Below are 23439 nucleotides of genomic sequence, written 5' to 3'. Positions count from 1 at the left end.
TTGGATCTGTCAGAGGTGAGTCTTCTTTGTTCTCGTGAGTATGTAAGGGGCCTCCTTTAAGGCATTTCTGCTCTTGAAGAAGGAAGACCAGTCTCTTAGTTACCCAAATCAGAATTAAGAGTAACTAAACAAGACTAGCTCTGAGAGCTCCTGAACCAGCTGATTTCTCCTTAGTTATGGCTTTACAGTCAGAGAGCCCTATTGGCCTGGCATGTTCCTGTTTGTATTTTTCTTTTAGCCATTCAACATTTGTACCTGATGTTCTGTGAGACAGGAGGACAGGACTTGAGTTCAGCAGAAGTTCAGTGAAGGTCTGTTCCCATCAATTGAGTGTAAAGGATACTTGTATACTTAATGTGCCAAGGAAAGTTACAAAGAAATAGGGGGTGATGTGCCCAGAAAGCCATTTCAAAACACTCAGGGCTTTGGTCAGAGACCTTACAAGTCTCTCCTTCATGGCTATGTTCATCAATCCGAGTTCTGTATTTCCTCTTTCAGAATTCCCTATTTATGGAAGGCTGCCTCCTACAAGAGAAGAGGGCTATGAGCTCTGAGCTGTTGGTGAAATGACAATGTCTTCTCCAATACTGGCTTTCAGAGATTTTGTTTTTTTGCCTTGTTAGACTTTCAAAAAGTTGAAAGAAACAAAGACACACAGCCACTTGGTGGTGGTTATCTGTTAGTCATGTAGTAAGCTAATAAACTATAAACTCTAGGAATGATTAAAAAATTAGTGTACTTTTCCAAACCTGTTTTCTATACCAGAAGCATATCTCATTTAAACATTTTATTAAGTATTAAAGAATCAGTTGGGCAGATATTTAGGTAACAAATTTTTCAAATAAAAACCTACCAAAAGCTTTATCAGATAAATCAAATCTTACCTTTGTTTTTAAAATATGTAGATCTGGGCTGGGGAGACAGCTCAGTCGGTAGAGTGCCTGCCTTGCAAACACAAGGCCCTGGGTTCGATCCCCAGCACGGCAAAAAAAAAAAAAAAAAAAATTAAATATATAGATCTTGCAGGATTCTCACAGAGTGAGACAACTTAGGCCTTAAAACAACCTCAGCCTAAAGATCCTGTACTCAGCTTTTAGGCAGAATTAATAGCCCAGCTGTTGTAGTCTACTTGCCCTCCTCTAGGATGCTCGATCTAATCAAAGAGTAATAATCAAATGGTCTGTTTGATGCTTCCAATCAAATAAACTGAAAGTTGTAGTTAAGAAATATTTTGTCTGGCAGTTATTAATGAGACAGATCAAAATTAGAAGAGATTTAGTCAGAAGAAAATGAGCATCTAAGAGTTTTGTGACTCCCAGTATGCAGAAAAGAGAAAACTGAGTACTGGCAATGGACAATACACTTCACAATTCATCTTAGTGAATACCTGACTAGGTGAATACCTGAAAAGTTTACCTTGTCCAAATGTTAAAATTGTCCACTCTTAATTTAGGTTGGAATTATCAGCTACTGAAAACTATTTGCCTTTTCTCTCCTATTGCATCTCCATTCTTCTTGCCTTTCACCCATACAGGAATTGAAAGGAGAGTTGGGGTAGACTTCAGATGACATGAGTGACAGAACATTGATTTTCAGATGCTGGTTTTGTCAGGGAGGTATTTTCATTTCCCTTCAGGTGCTTTTGATGTGTGGATGAGTGAATCCTCCTGTGGAGTTCTTAATATACCTTAAAGTTCTTTCCTTTAATCCCAGAGGTGGCCTCTGTGTTTTTATTGAACACCTCCATCCTCCCTGGTCTCTTGGGGTAGTTAGTTGACTTTCCCCCAACATCTGCACTGTCTTCAAGTACCTGATTTAGACCCGCAGGAAACTTAGGAGTCTCCACTGTCTCACTCCATGGAAAAGTGACCTCTACCTCACTCTCACCCTCACCTTTGTCTCCTGTCTCCTCTCCATCCCAGGAGCATCAGATCAGTCTGATGAGCCTCTGGGCTCCATGGATCATCAAGCTCCAGTTCAGCAACTTTCAAGTGAATACTTTTCACTTGCAAACCCTTCAGATGTTGAGGCTTTATATGAGACTTCTTCAAGTGAGAATGTTGTAAGTGAGCATGGTTCCAGCGAGCATGGTTCAAGCGAACATTCTGAGAGTGAGCACACTTCTGGTGAACATGCTGAGGGTGAGCATTCAAGTGAACATGTGAGTGAGCATGCTTCAGGTGAACAGCCTTCAGGTGAAAAGTCATCAGGTGAACATGCTTCAGGTGAACAGCCTTCAGGTGAACATGCTTCAGGTGAACAGCCTTCAGGTGAACATGCTTCAGGTGAACAGCCTTCAGGTGAACACGCTTCAAGTGAACAGCCTTCAGGAGAACAACCTGCAGGAGAACAATCTGCAGAACAGCCTTCAGGTGAACATAGTTCAGGTGAACAGGCTTCAAGTGAACATATTTCCAGTGAACAGTCTTCAGGTGAGCGCACTTCAAGTGAAGTACCTTCAGGTGAATCGTCTTCGGGTGAAGCAGCTTCAGGTGAAGTGTCTTCAGGTGAAGCATCTTCAGGTGAAAAGTCTTCAGCTGAACAGTCTTCAGCTGAACAGCTCTCAAGTAAATCATTTGCAAGCACACCTTCGGGTAAGCCAAAGTGGCTTCAGGTGGGAAGTGGGGAAACACATCAGGAAAACCCAATTTTAGGGAAGGAGTATAAAAGAAACAACCATTAACAATTCACAAACAGTTCTCCCAGAGGTTTTCTAGGTCTCTGCACAATAATACCAAAAGGCTGTTCAAGGTTTTATGGGACACTGAAAGCCACACAATTTGTAAGACCCTCTTTTAAGAACAATTACACAAATACAAAATGCCAGATGCCCCTACAATTCCACTCTCCATAGATATTCTGAATATGAATGCTCAATGGCTCCCCTAGAAGCAGTTCATGGAAATGCAAAGTTCTGAAGACTAACAGAATATGACACATGCAGACACTTTTGTCTGTTAGAGACAAAAATTAGTTCCAGACTGCAATTCTGTGACTACTTAAAAGGGGCTGAGCAAGGAAGGAAAATAAGACCCAAAGTTTGATGCCTCAAGTTACTAACAGACATAAATACTTCGTATTTCACACCATTGCATAAGTTTTTTTATTTTAAACTTTCAGATGGGAGAAGCAAGGCAGAAATAATATGTCAGATGTCAGGTACATGGCTAGAAAGGGGCAATGGTTGGATTCAAATTTAGGTCTATCTACGACTCAGGAGAATCCCAAGTTTCAGGCCAGCTGGGACAACTTAGGGAGATACTATCTCAAAATAAAATAAAAAGGGCTGGAGATAATTAGTTCAGTGGTGGAGGGTGTTCAATCCCCAGTACTGCAAACACACACACACGCACACGCCCTAGTTTTGTTTAAAGCACATTCTTTTTTTTTGGGGGGTGGGGGTGGCTTTTTCCACTTTATGCTTCCTGAACTAGAAGATTAGCGGTAGAGATAGTGAAAGAGATAACATGGAAAAATTTCAGCGACCTTTAACAAGGTCAATTTGAGGGGCTGGGGTTTGTATCTCAGTGGTACAGGGCTTGCCTAGCACATGTGAGGCACTGGGTTTGATCCTCAGCACCATATAAAAATAAATAAATAAAGGTATCATGTCCATCTACAACCTAAAAAATATTTTTAAATAAATTTAAAAAAGAAAAGCAGGGTCAATTTAAAATGGAGAATAATGCAGACTCTTTACAGGGTTTGTATCATTACTCTAAAATAGCTTATTAATCAGTCAAATTTGAATCCAAGTGTTTGTGCTTTGTGAGAGTATGACAAGGAGTAGAAAAGACAGCACACTCTTATCAGATAAGACATGACAGAAAGGCATCTAATTATAAATGTCCAGGAAGCCAATGAAGATATGGACTAGAGTAAAAGTTAGTATTAGATAAATTTGGGATTCATCAGCAAAGAAGTTCATAAAGGAAGTAATACAAATGAAGGAATTTCCTCTAGAACAGAAAATATGTTCTATCAAATACAGGGCCCTCAGATCCAACAAGAACTAAGAAATGAATTTTGTATCCAGGTTACTTATCACTCACCAGATATGTGACTCATATACACACCTGATTCATCTGGGAATTTCATCAAGCTTATCTTAAAATTTCAGGTACGTTAAGTTGCTATACATGCGCTTATATGACTGAGCAAGGAAAATGCCTTCGTGGTGAGGGAGTCTGCACCACTCAGAATTCTCAGCAATGCATGCTAAAGAAGATATATGAAGGTATGTAGGGACCTCTAGAGGGAGTCTGCCAGAAAACACATAAACCAACTTAAATACTAATAGGGGGCAGTTGAAGGGGCAGTGGTCTAGGAGAGGGATCAGGAACTTGGGAGATTCAGAAGAACCTCATGCTTTAAAGGAATTAAGAGTAGAATCCCAACTACTGATGGAGAGGTAGAGACCCTTCCACTAGGTCTTAGAGTTCTTAAAGGGAGGCAGGGAGATTGGCTATCTCTTTCTATTAAGGAAATGTTGTGTCTTGCCCCTTGGACCACTGAGACAGGGATTGCAAACTCAGACTATGTCTGTTTTGTTCATGACTCATATTCCTTGAACCTAGCACAATGTCCAACACATGGTAGGTATTTAGAAAATACTATGTAAATAAACTTAACTAACATTTGTCTACAAATTTATGTTCACAGGTTGCCAAAACTAAGTATATCCCCCATCTCTCTACCCTTATGCTCACCACTCATTCCCAAACTAAGGGATCTTGGATACTTCCATCCCATGAATGATTATTTTCTTACTCTGTGATTTGTTTGTTCTCTCATTAGAAATACAATTTTGCCCACATTTCTACTGTGTGCATTCATCCACCACCACCTGAGAAACATTAATGAAACATACCACAGGTCCTTACAGAAAAATGAATCAAATATATACTATGAATAAATAGACTATGGTCTAATGAAAGAAATAGAAAAGAATATTGCAAAGGAAAAATTGTTAAATGTCTTAAGGCAGACAAAGCATTGGGTTGCTCATAGGGGAAAGAGATTAGAGGTGCAGACAAGTTAGGGAGGAAGTAGTTTTCAGAAAAAGCTGTGGGGGGATATGTAAGATATGGGCCAGTAGTTCTCAGTATTTGTTACATATTAGAATCACCTGAGCAGCTTTTAAAAATTCTAATGCTCAGGCTGTATTGATTAAATCATAATCTCTGGTGATATAATCCATTCATCAATATTTTTTAAAGCTCCTTGGTGATTCCAACCTGTAGGCAGGACTGAAGAGACCTCTACTGATTTAGTCATATGACAATAACTGCTGAAGGATATGCCAGAGATAGGAAATGATGGAAGGAAAAGTCAGACTACTGCAGGATGTAAATAGGACTAATAGCAGAGAGCCTTTGGGGATGGCAAATAAGAGAGAAGAAGAAAATAAATCTGGAAAGTTTGGTTGGCTGGAGCCAAATCACCCAAGACCTCTGATGTCAGTTTCTGAATCTAGAAATTTTGAGTGAGGAATGGCTTGATAAAGTTAACATTAAGTTTCCCTTTATTTATTCCCCCCACCATATATCAAACTCTGTGAGAAACACTTTAAAATATGCTCTTTCATTTAATTCTCATGAAATAGGATTTTTTCTGTTAACAGAAAAGGAACCAAAATTTAGAAAGGTAAAATAGCTTTCTCTTAGCTCTTGACATCAAAGACCTTGCTGTAATTAATCTTAGTATTCTCCAGTGTCTAGCATAGGTACATAATAAGGGTCCCTTAAATGTTTTTTACTTTCTTTAGTTAATTTTTTATTTGTTCTAATTTGTTGTACATGACAGTAGAATGCATTTATACATTTTGATAGAAATGGAGTGTAATCTCTCATTTTTCTGATTATATGTATTGTAGGATCACATCAGTCATACAGTCATACATGTACATGGGGTAATAACGTCTGTTTCACTTTACTATCATTCCTACCCCCATACCACTTCCCCTCCCTTCACTCCCCTCTACCTAATATAAGGTAACACTATTCTTCCCTATTCCCCACCCCCTTATTGTGAATTAGCATCCTCATATCAGAGAAAACATTCAGCCTTTGGGTTTTTTTGGGTTTGGCTTATTTCACTTAGCATGATATTCTCTAACTCCATCCATTCACCAACAAATGCCACAATTTCATTTTTCTTTAAAGCTGAGTAATATTCTACTGTGTATATACACATTTTTTAATCCATTCATCTGTTGAAGGGCATCTAGGTTGATTCCATAGCTTAGTTATTGTGAATTGAGCTGCTAGAAACATTGATGTGTCACTGTGGTATGCTGATTTTAAGTTCTTTGGGTATAAATCGAGGAATGGTATACTTGGGTCAAATGGTGGTTCCAGTCCAAGTTTTCTGAGGAATCTCCATATTGCTTTCCATAATGGTTGCAGCATTTTGCATTCCCACCAGCAATGTATGAGTGTACTTTTTTCCCTATATCCTCACCAACAATTCTTGATAATTTCCTTAAATGTTTGATGAATAGAAATAAAGTGAAAAGAACAACATATACTACAAAGCAGAAGTGACAGACCTTCAGAACCAATTGGATAGAAAGGGCAAAGGAGGAATCAGAGATGACAGAGGTTTTGAGGTGTATGGAACAGAAAATATATAAGGGAAAGTTCAGGAAGTAAGTATGTGTGGGGAGGAAGGTAATGAATTTTATTTTGGGCAGAGTAAATTTTAGATGTCCTTAGCATGTCTATATGGAGATAATCCTAAATTGGGAATATGAGAATTGGACTTGGGAGAGCAAAGTGAATAGATCTAGAGGAGTCAGACATAGCTGTAAGGAAGACCTTGTCAGAAAAGAGTGTCAAGAGACTGTAGTCAACAACCAAAGGAACAATCAACAAAAGAAAAGCAGATTTTCCAAATTACCACAACCTTAGTGTCTTAAAAAACAGATATTTATTTTCTTAACAGTTCTGGAGACTAGAAGTTCAAAACCAAGGTGTCAGAAGAGTCATGTTTTATATCATAAAAAGAAATGAAGTACCGATACATGTTAGTACATGGATGAACCTTGAAAAATCTATGCTAAGTGAAAAAGTCAGAAAGCATGTAAGGTCATATATTGCATGATTTTGTATGCATCGAAGTGTCCAGAATAAGCAAATACATAGAGACAGAAAGTGAAGTCATGGTTGCCACGGGGCAGGAATGAGGGAAAAGCAGGAAGTGTCTGCTAATGGGAATGGAATGTCTAAAAATATTCTTAAATTAGTGATGATGCTTGAACTCTGAGAATATACTAAAAAACACTACATTATACACTTTAAAAGGATGCTTTTAGAATGCATGCCTCATATGTACAGGCCCTGGGTTCTATCCCCAGGACCACAAAAAATAAATAAATAAATAAAAATAAAAATAAAAAAAGGATGACTATGGTACATGAGTTATACCTCAATAAAACTGTTATAAAGATACTTTTTAAAAAAGTATCTTTTTTAAAAAAGTATCTTTTAAAAAAAGTAACTCATCTCCTTAGTTACTTTTTGTGTTGCTCTAACAGCACCTGAACTATATAGCCTTAGCAAATTTCTAGTACATATTAAAATATTATTAACTACAGTCCTTATATTGTATATTAGCTCTCTAGACTCATTCATTAACATAACTGCAACTTTTCACACTTTGATCTATAATCTCCCCTTTTCTACCTCAAGTTCCAACACCTCCCACTCCCTGTTCCTGGTAACCACTTTCAACTCTTGGTGTCTCTATATTCAACATTTTTTATTGCAAAAACAAATGAAATCATGCGGTTCAAAACAAGAGAAGAAGCCAACAGCACTATATATGTGCAGAGGGGTCAAGTCCCGAGAAAACGCTGCAGAATTTGAGAACTTGGCCACAACCTCCATGTTCTGCATGGGAACATTGGGGACCACGAATAAAGGCATGAATAAAGGAAGGTTTCTGCTAACTCTAATCTGTCTTTACTCCTTTTAGGTGGAAACCTCCAATTCATGGTTCAGGGGTGTGAGAACATGTGCCCATCTATGAACCTCTTCTCCCATGGAACAAGGATGCAAATTATATGCTGTCGGAATCAACCTTTCTGCAACAAGATCTAGAAGCCTGTGCCCCTGCTTTTTGCTCTCACTCAGGCAGCAAAAAGCCTTCACCACCCCACTTGGCTCAATTTATATTATATTACTATAGCATCAACAACTTATCACATCTGCCTCTGCCTGAGCATCAGACAGGGTGCTCAAATATCTTTCCTATTCATACCATTACCCATTCTTCTCTGTCCTCTGTCTTCCCCCTTACTCTCTCAATATTCCAAATTTTCTTTTTTCAATAAATCCCTCATGGTAGAGAACATGGGATCCAGACAGACTTCTTTTCCCATCAGTCCAGTTGCAGGGTCGGTCTGAACTTCCTTCTACTCCCACTAATGTAGATGATTTTTTAACCATTCCATACATATGAAAGTGAAGGGGTCTCACAGGGCAGAGACAAGAAGGAAGAATGCAAAGTATTCATCTTTTATGGGACTTAAGGAATACTGTAGGTACTTTTCTCTGTGACCCGCTCATCTTTCCTGCCCTTATCCCCCCATTCTACTTGTAGTACATAGAACTCAACTTTTCTTTGGCTCTTGGGAATTTTGAGCTTTCAACAGTCCACTTTTAAGAATAAAATATTCCTTTCTGTTTGCTGTATAAATATGCAGCAGTTCATAATGCTTAAATCAGTTTCTCAACACAATATTACTGGATCATCTACTCAGTATAGAGGGGCAGGTGGAATACTAAACAGTCCCTCACTTCAAGGTGTTTTCTCATCCAATCCTCAGGAAAGAGCACAGAAGGGTAGACAGGAAAAATAGCATAATCTTATTTTATGAATAAGGAAATATGATATAGATATGTTTTATTTATTTATATCCATATTGTTCCAAATTGAACAAGGTCACAGAACTAGAGAGGGCCAGGGCTGGATTCCAAAACCAAATCTGCATGACCTCAATCTGAGTTGTTTCCTCAGAATATTAGCCAAGAATAGCTCAAGACCACAATCAATCCTCTCCTCCTACATAAACTCATCCCCTTTCAGTCACTGTTTCCACGTACCTCAGTTTAAAGGCTCCTGAGATAGTTGGAATGGTCTTAATGTCAAAGCAAAAGCTTTCAACTCTATGACAAAGTCCAATTTATCATTTTTTTTTCCTTTTAATGACTAGAGCTTTTGGTCTCCTGCCTAAGAACTCCCAGAACAGTACACCAAGAAACAAAGTCAATTTTACTGAATATAAAATTTAAAGTTCACATATATATGTACATATATATATATATATATATGTATATATGTATATATATAAAATTACACACTATAGTCCTTTTCTCCAAAAAATATGGTAACATGTTTTTCATTGGTGGTAACTGTAGGCTGGGAGAAAACAAAACTTCACATTTCTGAATGAAAATTATCTTAAACACATACTCCTACCTATAGATGAAATGGGACTCAAGAAGAAAGGTCAAAAACCTGAAATTAAAAACCCAAAATTAAAACCCAAACGAATTCTCAACTTGAGATTCAGTTTACATGGGGACAAGAAAGCGACAGTCTGTCAACAGTGTTGAGACTATAGCCTTTTTTGAGGGGAAGGAATAAATATCTACTATCTATAAGTGTTAAAGGAAAAATATAAGTTCAAATGTGTTGTTAAAATTTAAGGATAGGGGAGCTCTGCCTTTCATTTTTGGTGACCTAACCCTCCACAGATAACAATTATACACATTGGACAAAAAAAAAAAAAAAAAAAAAAATACTGAAAAGTCACCCCTACACAGAGAGGAAAATACACAGAGAGGAAAAGCATTGGATGAGGTTTTGTGGGTTTGTGCCTGAGGAGCTTCTCAATCCATACATTACAGGACAGTGCAAAGACATAATCTAAACTGATATGAGGTTTCAGAGAACACAGGTTGGGGCTGGCAGAAATCCTGGAAAGAAAAGAACAACAGGGGAAATAGTCAAATTTTAAGATAAACTCTAACCAAATTCTTGGCTGATTAAAAAATAATATTGTCTTGGCTGACAATAATAGTATCTAAAAGCTGAGCAGAGATTTTGGCTGCTGTTCATATCAACGGTTACCGAGTTCAGAGTTCAAGTTCCCATATTAACAATCCAGAGAACAAAAGTCAGTAACATACAGGGCCCAGAATCTCTACAATTCATCATCCACTATGTCTAGTATGTAATAAAGGCCCACCTCAGCAACTTAGAGAGTCCTGTCTCAAAAAAATAAAATGGGTTAGGGATGTAGCTCAGTGGTAGAATGCCCCTAAGTTCAATTCCCAATACTGGGGGAAAAAATTTAGAAGTGAAAAGTACTGTAACAACGAAAATAAAAATCACTAAATGGCTTTAACATCATATAGAGGGTCACACAGAAATCAGCAAATTGAAGACACATCAGTAGTGAGTATCCAATCTGAAGAACAGAGAAAAAAAGATTCAAAGATTAAAGAAAAGGAAGAAAGCCTCAATAACTTATGAAACAATATTGAACAGTATGATATAAAAGTGGAGTCCCAGGGCTGGGGAGCTAGCTCAGTTGGTAGAGTGCTTGCCTTACACACACAAGGCTCTGGGTTCAATCCCCAGCACGGCAAAAAAAAAAAAAAAAAAAAAAAAAGTTTAGGCCTGGGGATATAGCTTAGTCGGTAGAGTGCTTGCCTCGCAAGCACAAGGCCCTGGGTTCAACTCCCCAGCACTGCAAAAGAAAAAAAAAAGTGGACCCCCAGAAGAATAGCAGGGAGATAATGAGACAGAAAAGGGGCTTAAAGGACATGTTCCCATGAGGGGTGAAAATAAATTTCTAGATCTAAAAAACAAAATCATTTAGGCACGTAACAGTCAAACTACTGAAATTCAAAGATAGAAAGTCAAAATTGGTCCAAATAATGTAAACATTGTACATAGGGTGACATGGTATAAATTATATTTTTACTAGTTTTTGTTCCTTCCTCTTCTTAGCATAGAGCAGCTGGAAGGAGCAAGCCCAATTGTTAATTGTTTCCCTCAAACTAGGGGGAGCAAGGCAGACTTTATTTGTGACATTCTAACTTTTCCCTTAACTCAGAGCTCATACTTTGAAAAGCAGAATAGCTTGTCTCTCAGGTTGGGAAAAACCATGAGAAGCAAGAGGCACTGCTCTTTAAAACTACAGAGAGATGGCAGATCAGCAGATAACTGGGCAAGAGGTTTTGGAAGAGGGATACAATAGAATCTCTAACCCCCAAACAGAAGCTGGCATGAAACTAAGAAATTAAGATATATAAAGCAGTTGTATATAGAGGGAAACAGAAAAGATTCACAACGGCCCAAGCAAGATGAATGCCAAGAAGAAACCAGAGCAGAGAGCAACCCTTTATACCAGCCTGACCCCAAGGCTCAAAGTAGGCCCTAATATTAGTGAAAGTCTTTTTCCACACAAAGCCAATTTAGGAGAGGTGAGATTTTTTTTCAAATGCCAAATTTCCAACAAAAATATCACAATTCAAACAAAGAAGGAAAAAAAAAAAAAAAAAAAAAAAAACCAGCACATGCAAAGGAAGAAAATAAAGTGACAGAAATAATCCCTTGGAAAATAAACTGGAAGGACTACACAAAGCCCTTAAAATGAGTGTCTCAAATATGCTTAAAGAGCTAAAGTATAACAAAGAACAAAGAATAATCAGGAAAACAAGGTATGAACAAAATGAGAATATCAACAAAGAAAAATTATAAAAAGGTACTAAATTTTAGAGATAAACACAAAAACTAAATTGAAAAATTCACTACAGTAGTTCAATAGCAGGCTTGAATAGGCAAATAAATAAGAAAAAAAAATCCAATACTGGGAAAAATGCCCAGTAGACAAGTACTTTATCTATGACTACAACCACATCCCAAAATCTGTAAATCTTAAGCCAGTCATTTAAAATTACTGAGTCTAAAGAACAAAAACTAATAAATACATGAAGAAAAGTGAAGAGTCTAAGGGATTCATGGGATACCATCAAGCAACCCATATTATAGGAATCCCATGAGAAAAGAGAAAGAGACAGAATGTTTTCTCTAATATTTGAATGCTAATTCACAATGGTGGGTGGGGGAGAATAGAGGTATTTTATACAAGACAGAGGGGAGTGAAGGGAAGGAAGTGGGTACGGGGTAGGAATGAGAGTAGAATGAATCCGACATTATTATCCTATGTGCATACATGAGTATATGACCTGTGTAATTTTAAATCAGAAAATGAGAAGTTATACTCCATTTATGTATGATGTGTCAAAATGCATTCAACTGTCATGTATAACTAATTAGAACAAATTTTAAAAAATAGAAAAGAGAGAATGGGACAAAGATCATTTGAAAAAATAATGGCTGACATCTTCCCAAATTTGAGAAGAGACATGAATCAACAAATACAGGGAGCTCAATGAACTCCAAGTAGGATAGACCTAAAGAGACCCACACTGAGGCACAATGTAATCAAAAAACAAAGATGAAAAAGAGAAGTTTGAAAGCATCAAGAGATGAGTAATACAAGATATTGTTAATAAAATTATCACTTTCTCAATAGAAACTTTACAAGTCAAAAGACAGTAAAGGGATAAATTTACTTCTGAAAGAAAAAAAAAGTCAACAAAAAATTCCATATCCTGCAAACTGTCCCTCCAAATGAGAGAGAAGTTAACACATTCGCAGAATAAATCAAAGCTACATGAGTTGATTGTAACTGGACCTGCTATGTCAGAAATGCGAGCAAGAGTCCTTCAAGTTTAAATGAAAGAATGATAAACAATAGTACACCAAAACCATATGAAAATATAAAGCTCTCTGATAAAGATAAATATAAAAAGTAGTGTTGGGCTAGGGATGTAGCTCAGTGGGACAGCATATCTCTAGCATATATGAGGCCCTACGTTCCATTCCCAGCACAACAAAAACAACAGCAAATTATTAAAAAGCCAGGCAGAGTGATGTTTTCCTGTTGCCCCAGCTGCTTGGAGGTGGAGCTGGGAGATCACTTGAGTCCAGAAGTTTGAGATCACCCTGAGCAACATAGTGAGACCCTATCTCAAAAAAAAAAAAAAATCAGCATTATTGTAATTTTGGTTTGTTATTCCACTTTATTTTGTACAGAATTTTAAAGAAAAATACATTAAAATAGTCATAAATCTATGATAGCTGGTATGATGTCTAAAGATACAATTTAAGATACTGATAAAATTAAATAGGGAGGATAAGTACAGTTGTAAAGAAGTACAGTTTTTTTATGTCAAAGTTAAGTTGATATTAATTTTAAATAGATTATTATAACTGTAAGATGGTAAGAATAAAAATTGGTATATTGGGCTGGGGACGTGGCTCAGTGGTTAAGCACCCCTGGATTCAATACCCAGAAACAAAACAAAAAAAAAGTAAAATAAAAATTGGTACAGCTACTGTGGCAAACAATATGGCAATTCCCACAAAAATTAAAAATGGAATAGATCTAGCAATTCCACTTCTGTATATATACAAAAGAATTAAAAACAGACCTGAAACGGGGTGCAGCGAGGCACACCTGTCATCTCAGCTACTTGGGAAGCTGAAACAGGAGGATCGCATGTTTGGGGCAAATCTTGGCAACTTGGAAAGATCCTGTCTCAAAATAAAAAATAAAAAAATCTAGGGATTATATCTCAGTGGTAGAGCACCCTGGATTCAATCCTATTACTAAAAACAAAACAAAAAACAAAAGTACAGGAACAAAGGATATGAAGAAATACTTCGCCAAAGATACAGATTGCAAATGAGCACATGAAAAGATATCTGATATCATTAGCCACTAGGGAAATGCAAATTAAAATCACAATAAGATATTATTATATACCTACCAGAGTGGCTGCTGGGGAAGATATGCAGAAACTGGATTACTCAATGTATGGATGGTGGAAATACAGAATGGTACAGACACTCTGAAAGAGAGTTTGGCAGCTTCTTCAAAAACTGAATATGGGATTGGGGGAAAAAAAAGTAAATATGCAACTACCACATAACCCAGAAGTTGTCTGAAAAACGAAAGACTATTTTCAAACAAAAACCTGTAATTTTTTTTGGCTGCTTTATCTTTTTTTTTTTTTTTTTCCCTTGTGGTGCTGAGGATTGAGCCCAGGGTCTATGTACATGCAAGGCAAGCAGATTTTTAACAGACAAAAAGTATAAATAATCAAGATGTCCTTTAATAGGTGAATGGTTAAACTGTAATACACCAGTGCCATCGACTACTACACAGAAATAAAAAGGAATGAACTTGATACATGCTGACAACCCTGATGAATCTCCAGAGAATTATATGAAAAAAGCCAGTCCCAAAAGGTTACAATACTGATTGTTTTTGTAACTGCTACACTAAACTCATGTACTGAAACCTAATCTCCAATGTGATAGTACTGGACAGGGAGTTTATTAGGTCAGAGGTAGGTCAGAGGTCAGAACTCTCCTGAATGTAATGAGTGCCCTTATAAAATAAGCTACAGAGCACTGCTTTGCCTTTCCACCATGTGAGAATAGCGAGAAGGTGCCATTTGTGAGGAATAGGCCTTCCCTAGACAATCTGCCAGCACCTTCATCTTGGGTTTCTGAGTCTCCAGAGTTGAGAAATTGTTGTTGGTAAGGTGCTCAGTTTATGATGTTTCTGTTATAGCTGTCTGAACAGACTAATATCATTCTGTAAGGACAACCTTACGGAAACACATTAGGGTTGCCAGAAAGTTGGAGGAAGCAAGTGTGACTATAAAAGGACATGAGGGATCCTTGTAGTGAGTGATGAAAAGGTTCTAAGATTCTATCTCATTTGTTTTTTTTCCTTTTTTAAAAAATTTATTGGTTCTTTTTAGTTATATATGACAGAATTATTTTTGATATAATTATACAAGCATGGAATATATCTTATTCTAATTAGGATTACATTCTTACGGATGGACATGGTGGGTGAGATTCACTATGGTGCATTCATATATGTACATAGGAAAATTATTTTAGATTCATTCCACTGTCATTCCTTTTCCTATCCCTCCTCTAGTCCCTTCCTTCCCCTCTGTCTAATCTACTGAATATCTATTTTTCCCCTCTCCCCCTTATTGTGGGTTAGCATCCACATATCAGTGAAAACATATGACTTTTGGCTTTTTAGGACTGGTTTATTTAATTTAGCATGATAATCTCCAGATCCATTCCTTTAATGGCAAATGTCATAAAGCCATTCTTCTTTATGTCTGAGTAATACTCCATTGTGTATATATACCACATTTTCTTTATCCATTCATCTGTTGAAGGTTGGTTCCATAGCTTGGTTGGTTCCATGGCTGAGCTATTGGGAACTGAGTTGCTATAAACACTGATGTGGCTATGTCACTGTAGTATGCTGATTTTAAATCCTTTGAATATTTACTGAGGAGTGGTGTATCAATGTCTATATCCTGCTTATACAGTTTTATAAGATGATACCACTGGGTAAGAGTTATACAAGATCTCCCTGTATTAATTCTTCCAATTATGTAAATCTAGAAGTTTCTCAAAAATATGTATATACAAATATTTAAACACTCATAAAATAGTCAATAGTAATATATAAATTGGAAAAATGTAAGAACATTTGTTCAGAAAGAGGTCAAGAAATTGGCTTCAGATGTAAACAAGTATATATATGGTAATTACTAGGACAACTCTCAAAAAAAAAAAAAAAAAAAAAAAAAAAAAAAAAAAAAAGAGAAGCAAATACAGTTCCAAACTGGAAGAGGAAGAATAACTTTTTAAGCCAACCCAGACCAAAAAAAAAAAAAAAAAAAAAGAACGAAAAAAGACCCCCACCCCCAAATAGAGAAAAATAGTGAAACCAAAGTAACATGATTACTTTGAAATAACTACTGATAGAAATAAATTTATTAGTAAGTACACTGATTATAAACAGGTGTTCCAGGTAAAAGTTAAAGTTTCTTGGACTGAATTAAAATATAATAATTTAAAGAGGTACATTTTACCATGATGTAAATAGTTAAAAGTAAAAGGATGGAAAGTATGCCATGCAAATATTAACCAAAAGAAAGTACATGGGGTTAGATTAGTATGAGATAAATTTATTTAAGGCAAAAAGAATTGGTGTCTCTATAAAGAGGTAACTTCTAAGTAAATAAGTGTTTTAATTCACTACAATGATTTTATAAGTTTGCACCTGTATGCAACCTAAGAATGTAATTCCAAAATACACACAGCAAAATTAACAGAACCACTAAGAACAATACACAAATCCATAATCATAATAGAATTTAACATATTTCTCTCAGTGCTTAATTGAATAAGTAATAAGGATTTAGAATATTTAAATATGATTAACTCATCTGATTACATGGACATATATAGAAGTCTGCACCAAACAACTATACCCACTAAATTCTTTTCAAGCCAGACATATGATTTATAAAAATTCATTATTTTCTGAAGATCAACAAATATCAGACAACTAAATCCATGTAAAATATTTTGTGACCATAATACAGTTAAACTAAAAATAAATGATGAAATATTCTAAAACTATCATCATCCAGCAATTAATTCTAATTCTAGGTACTTACCCTAAAGAACTGAAAACATAGATACAAAATTTTGCACAAGAATGTTCACAGCAGCCTTATGCATAATAGAAAAAAAGAACCCAAGTCCCTCAAATGATGAATACACAGAATGTGGGGTGCATATATACATAAATACACAAACATACACAGTGAAATATTATTGAGCTATAAGAAAGGAGTACTGAGCTTGTGTGCACATGTACTCACAACTCTTCAGGAAGCTAAGGCAGGAAGATCACAACTTTGAGGCTATCCTGGGCACCTTAGCAAGACCCTGTCTCTAAAAATAAAAAGGGTTGGAGATGTAGCTCTATGGTAGCATTTGCTTAGCATGTGTGAGGCTCTAGGTTCAATTCCTAGTACCAAGAGAGGGGAAAAAAAAGAGAGAAAGGAGTAATGACACATGCTATATATAAAACACAGATGAACCTTGAAAACACTAAGTGAAAGAAGCCAGACATATTATACAATTCTACTTATGTACGAAATATCCAGAATAAGAAAATCCATAGAAACAGAAAACAGATTAATATTTTCCAGGAACCAAGGAAGGGAAAAAATGAGCAGTGACTGGTACAAGTATAAATCTCATTCTGGAATGATAAAATTGTTTTGGCATTTGATAGTGGTTATGATTGCACAGCTTTATGAACAAAAAACCACTTAAATATATACTTCCAGAGGTGGATTTTATGCCATGTGAGTTATCCCTCAATAAAAACAATTTTAAAATAACAATTCCTAAGAGGTCTAGAAATTAAGGAATATAATGATTATTTCTAAATAACCCATGGATCAAAAAAAAATCACGTACCTTACAGAAATAGAGCAAGCAATTATGAAATTCATCTGGAAGAATAAGAAACCCAGAATAGCTAAAGCAATCCTCAGCAGAAAGAGTGAAACAGAGGGTATCACAATACCAGATCTTCAACTATACTACAAAACAACAGTAACAAAAATGGCATGGTATTGGTACCAAAATAGACAGGTTGATCAATGGTACACAATAGAGGACATGGACATAAACCCAAATAAATACAATTTTCTCATACTAGACAAAGGGGCCAAAAATATGCAATGGAGAAAAGATAGCCTCTTTAACAAATGGTGCTGGGGAAACTGGAAAACCATATGCAACTGAATGAAATTAAACCCCTATCTCTCACCCTGCACAAGACTCAACTCACAATGGATCAAGGACCTCAGAATCAGACCAGAGACCCTACATCTTATAGAAGAAAAAGTAGGTCCAAATCTTCAACATGTCGGTTAGGATCAGACTTCCTGAACAGGACCCCCTTAGCACAAGAAATAAAAGCAAGAATCAACAACTGGGATAGATTCAAACTAAAAAGCTTTCTCTCAGCAAAGGAAACTGTCAGTAATGTGAAAAGAGAGCCTACAGAGTGGGAGAAAATCTTTGCCACTCATACTACAGATAGAGCGCTAATTTCCAGAATCTATAAAGAACTCAAAAAACTCTACACAAGAATCCAAATAATCCAATCAACGAATGGGCTAAGGAAATGAACAGACACTTCACAGAAGATCTACAAGCAATCAACAGATATATGAAAAAATGTTCAACATCTCTAGTAATAAGAGAAATGCAAATCAAAACTACACTAAGATTCCATCTCACCCCAATTAGAATGGCATTATCAAGAACACAAGGAACAATAGGTGTTGGTGAGGATGTGGGGAAAAAGGTACACTCATACATTGCTGGTGGGGTTGCAAATTAGTGCAGCCACTCTGGAAAGCAGTGTGGAGATTCCTTAGAAAACTTGGAATGGAACCACCATTTGACCCAGCTATCCCACTCCTTGGCCTATACCCAAAGGACTTAAAATCAGCATACTACAGAGATACAGCCACATCAATGTTCATAGCTGCTCAATTCACCATAGCCAGATTGTGGAACCACCTAGATGTACTTCAATTGATGAATGGATAAAGAAACTGTGCCATATATATATATATATATATATATATATATATATATATATATATATATACACACACACATATATAAAATTATGGCTTTTGCAGGCAAATGGATGAAATTGGAGAATATCATGCTAAGTGAGATAAGCCAATCTCAAAAAACCAAAGGACGAATGATCTCACTGATAAGTGGATGATGACATATAATGGGGGGTGGGAGGGGTTAGTGTTAGGGTTAGGGTTAGGTTTAGGGTTGGGGGGGGCAAGAATGGAGGAAGGAAGGACTGTACAGAGGGAAAAGAGGACTGGGTGGGGTGGGGAAGAAGGGGGAAAAAATGGCAGAATGAATCAAACAACATTGCCCTGTGTAAATTTATGATTACACGAATGGTATGCCTTTACTCCATGTACAGAGAATCAAAATGTATCCCATTTGTTTACGATTTAAAAAAAAGAAAAACCATACAGACAAACTTGTTATCCATGCAAAGAAATATACAGTTGTCATTTCCATATGAGGCCAAGGGAAAGAAGTGGGTACCAAAATTCTTGTACAACTCGAATGCTGTAAACTATACAGATAAATAAACATGTATGCAAAAAGGTATTGTGTGATTATGTGTGTTAGCAATTTGAAATATTGAGACAGGAAGTTCTTCCCATGGTCTTTCCTATATTCACACATGTGGCTAGAGCCAGTTTATTTCTGCAAGGATGGAATGACCAAAGATAAAACCTTCTTGTCACTGGTAATTGGAAGCTACTGACTGGGATGACTTTGGATTATACTGATAATGTATATTATGTATTTTTTAAATGTAAACAATCTTTCTTATTTTAAAAGTAAATTAATTTATTGTGTTAATATTTAAGATAGTAAGTCAGGTGTCAGAAGTCATGAATCACAATTTTAGGGTTGGCACACATCACTTTTATGACCTTAAAAAAAAAAAATCACAAAACTATGAATTAGATAATTTGTGGCATGAAGGAAAACAGCACTTAGATGGAAATTTATGGCTATAACTTCTTATATTCAACATATATAATTGACACTAACAACTTGAATATCTATAGCTAAAGGAGGAAATACAGAAGACAGAGGAAGCATGTGAAACTCCCAAAGTGATGTGAACACTGAATTTAGACTCAGGAAAACTGGGAAGTAGGTCTGCTGGATTCTTCAACCAATAAAATGCAAGAGAAAAAAAATAAAGGTGTGGGAGGATACAGAGGAAATTTATGGACTAAAATCAACTTAAAAGACATCAGTTGATGGCTAAGTATGGACTTCATTTAGATCCTTATACAAAACAAACCATAAAAAAATAACTGGAGCATCTGAACACTGGAGATCAATGAGGAGTAGTGGGAAAAGGATAAGTTCTTCAACAAATAAGTCAAACTATATAGCCTATGGGGTGGGGGAGAAAAACTGACTTCTACCTCATGGTAAACACAAAATTCAATTTTAGGCAGATTGTAGCTCTCTTTTTGTTTTTTTTTTTGGCTGTTGTTTTTTTGCAGTGCTGGGTATTGAACCCAGTGCTTTGCAAGGCAAGCACTCTACCCCAGCCTGATTGTAGATCTTAATAAGCCAAAAACTATACAGCTTTTAGGGCTGGGAAGATAGCTCAGCTGGTAGAGTGCTTGCCTTGCAAGCACAAGGCCTTGAGTTCGATCCCCAGTACCGCAAAAAAAAAAAAAAAAAAAAAAAAAAAAAAAAAAAAAAAAAAGGCTTTTAGAAGATAATCTACCAGAAAATCAGTCCTTCAGGAATAAATAATAATTAGCTATAAGAAAAGGCCTAAATAGGATTACATTAAAATTATAAACTTCCATGAAGTGTGGAACAATAAGTGACAGAAATGGGAGAGTATGTATGTAACACAAGTTGGCACACAGAAGACTAGTATGCCAAACATTTGAAAAACTGAATATATTAAGAAAAAAAAAATGACAGGAACAATAAACATGTAATCTAAGAACACAGTCCCCAAATATATAAGGTGCTCTCAAATTAAAGTGTAAATTGGTACAGTTGCTTTAGAAAATAGTTTGCCATTACTCTACTGAAATCAAAGATATGTATATCCTAAGATCCAGGAATTCCACTTCCAGGTATACATCCTACACTCTACAGATGATAGAAATTCATAAACGTATATAAAAATGTTCTCAGCAGGATTGTTTATAATAGCATGAAACTGTAAATAATCCAAATATCCATTGGCAGTAGAATGGATAATTAGTAATGCTTTTAAAGAGCATCCTATACAGTAATTAAAATCCATTAATTTTTTTTTTTTTTTTTGCAGTGCTGGGGATGGAACCCAGGGCCTTGTGCTTGCAAGGCAGGCACTCTACCAACTGAGCTGCCTCTCCAGCCCTCAATTAATTCTATACTTGAAAAAGTATGAATATTGAGAAAGTCAATGGACACAAAATACATACATCATAATTTTACACATAAAGCTCAAAAACAAAAACTATATTAAGATGCATAAACTATATTTTATGAAGATACCCGTGAGAAAACTAATGAAAACTTAGGAAAGAATTACCACAAAAGTCAATTTTATGTTTACTTGTGGGAGGAGAGAGTTATGATTGGGACAGGGCCTGGGAAGTTTCTAAGGTCTGTAAATATTCAAACCTTAGAAACCTATTATATTTCAGATATTGTTTCCAGATATGTTCATTATGTTTCAGGTATTGTTCTATATATTAGATACACAAGCAAGAAAAGGAATGACAAGGTCTAAGTTTACATTTTGGTGAGGGAAACAGACAATAGATAATTTCAAACAGTGATGAATTATGCGAAGAAAATAGAATAATATGGTATCAACTGTGGTGGCAGAAACATTTGAGCTGAGATTTGAACTCTCAGTCAGCCATGCAAGCAACTGGAAGGGGTTATAGGCACAGGAGACAGTAAGGAAGGCCCTTAAGGGGAAATGGGCCTTGGTGTAGTAAATGAACAGAAAGAAAGCAACTCTGCTTGGAGTCGTGTAAGCAGAGGACAGAGGGTGAATCATGAAAGGTCAGGTAGGTCATATTAAAGAGCAGCAATGGGAAGGCGTGAGAGATTTTTAAGCAAAAACAAAACAAAACAAAACAAACCCACATACAGTAAAATTTATATAAAAAAAATTAGGGGTTATATAAAGAAAAGAATGTTTAAGGGAAAGGGGATTGGGCAATGATAATACAGAAATCCAGGAAGAAGGTGAATAAGCCTAAACAATGGAAATGGAACCAAGGGAACAGTTTTTGAACATTTTTTAGGGTAGATAAGATCAGCTCTCAGAGTGGTGACTTCTTTATTGAATAGGTACTTCTTGCATACTATAAGATAACAGGCACTGTTTTAGGTGCCAGAGATACAGACTGAACCGGGCAGACAGGATCCCTGACCTCCAGGAGCTTGCTTATATATTATATATTCCAATGGGCAAAACATAATAAACACAAAAATATCATGTCAGGTAATAAGCACTATGATAAAAAGAACTAAAGGAGAGAAAATGACAGAGAAGAGTATTATTTTAGATAAATTAGGGGAAGACTTAGCAGAGAAAAAGACATTTAAGCAGAGATGCAAAGTGAAGCACAAGTCACACAAATATCTGGGAGCAAAGTACTCAAGGAAGAGGGAAAGCAAGTAAAAAGTCATTGAGGAGGGAATATGCTCATCTTGTGAGAACAATAAGCTGAAGGAGAGTAAAATGAACCAGCTGAGCAGCCAGCCAATCACATAAAGTTGTATAGCTCATACAGAATTTTGAATCTTGAAATTTAAGTATGAAAAAAGACTTAAGAATTGAGGGCAGGAAAGGGACATCTGATTCACATTTTTAGAAGGCTCTTTATGACTACTTTAAAAAAAAAAATAACTGCTGAGGGATACTACAAAAGGATGACTATCTTCAACTAGTGGTACTAACAAAGGTGTGAAGCAGGATATATTTTGAATATATTTGCTGAATTAAAGAGGATTTGTTGAATCAAAAGTAGAATATGGAAAATAGTGCTAATTTCTAGGGCTTTGGCTTAAGGAACTGGGGATTTGAAAGTAGATGGGGGAGAGAGAGAAAATGGGGGGATTCCATCAAAATAAAAGAAAGATCAGGGGAATAGAAGATGGGGATTGAGGGAGAGGGAGGACAGATAAGGAAAAAACAGTGGAATGAATCTGACCTAACTTTCTAATGTACATATATGAATGTACTACAGTGAATCTCATCATTATGTCTACCCACAAGACACTAATTTTTTAAAAATGTAAATAAAAAGATAAGTGAGGAATGGGAACAGGGGGAAGGAGGATGAAGAGAGTAAGGCTAAGTGCTGGGGACTTAATTGGAGCAAACTGTAATCCATTATATATGTCAAAATTAATCCTAATGTTAAGTATAACTTATGAACCATAAAAAAAAATCCCTTGATATGAAAAAAAAGTAACATTTATTGAGATGAGGGAAATTGGAAGGGGAATAGGTTAGAGAAATGAAATCAGAAGCTATTTGTGGTCATGAGATGCCTAGTAGACATTCAAGTGGAAATGTCAAATGGGTGGTGGCTATCAAAGGCTTGGGGAAGAGCTCAAAATAAGATAACTTTGTTTTTGATAGATAATAAAGGCTGGCAGAAAATCCTAAAGAACAAAAATTTTCCCGTACTTGAGAATGTACTGGCACAATTTTCAAGAGGCCCCTAAGTAGGTTCAAATAAATAAAATAGATTCAAATTTTTTCCTCCTCTGGGTATGCTGCTATTAAAACAATGTCAGTATACACTGATATGTGACAAACTCTAACCATAAAATTTTACATGT

General features: G+C 36.1%; 1 protein-coding gene across 1 annotated transcript; it reads left to right on the top strand.

Annotated features, from left to right (window-relative positions):
• Positions 1-1106: 1106 nt before the first annotated feature.
• On the top strand, positions 1107-8809 carry ACRV1 (acrosomal vesicle protein 1). Its single transcript, XM_079105337.1, has 3 exons — positions 1107-2507; positions 4121-4237; positions 7978-8809. The coding sequence occupies exons 1-3, from the start codon at positions 1958-1960 to the stop codon at positions 8100-8102; spliced, it is 792 nt and encodes a 263-aa protein (XP_078961463.1). The 5' UTR covers positions 1107-1957; the 3' UTR covers positions 8103-8809.
• Positions 8810-23439: the final 14630 nt, after the last annotated feature.

Source organism: Sciurus vulgaris (genome assembly GCF_902686455.1).
Source record: "Sciurus vulgaris genome assembly, chromosome: 11".
In the NCBI taxonomy this organism is placed as follows: Eukaryota; Metazoa; Chordata; class Mammalia; order Rodentia; family Sciuridae; genus Sciurus; species Sciurus vulgaris.
The sequence above is the reverse complement of the archived record's forward strand: the minus strand, read 5'-3'. Positions and strand labels throughout refer to the sequence as shown.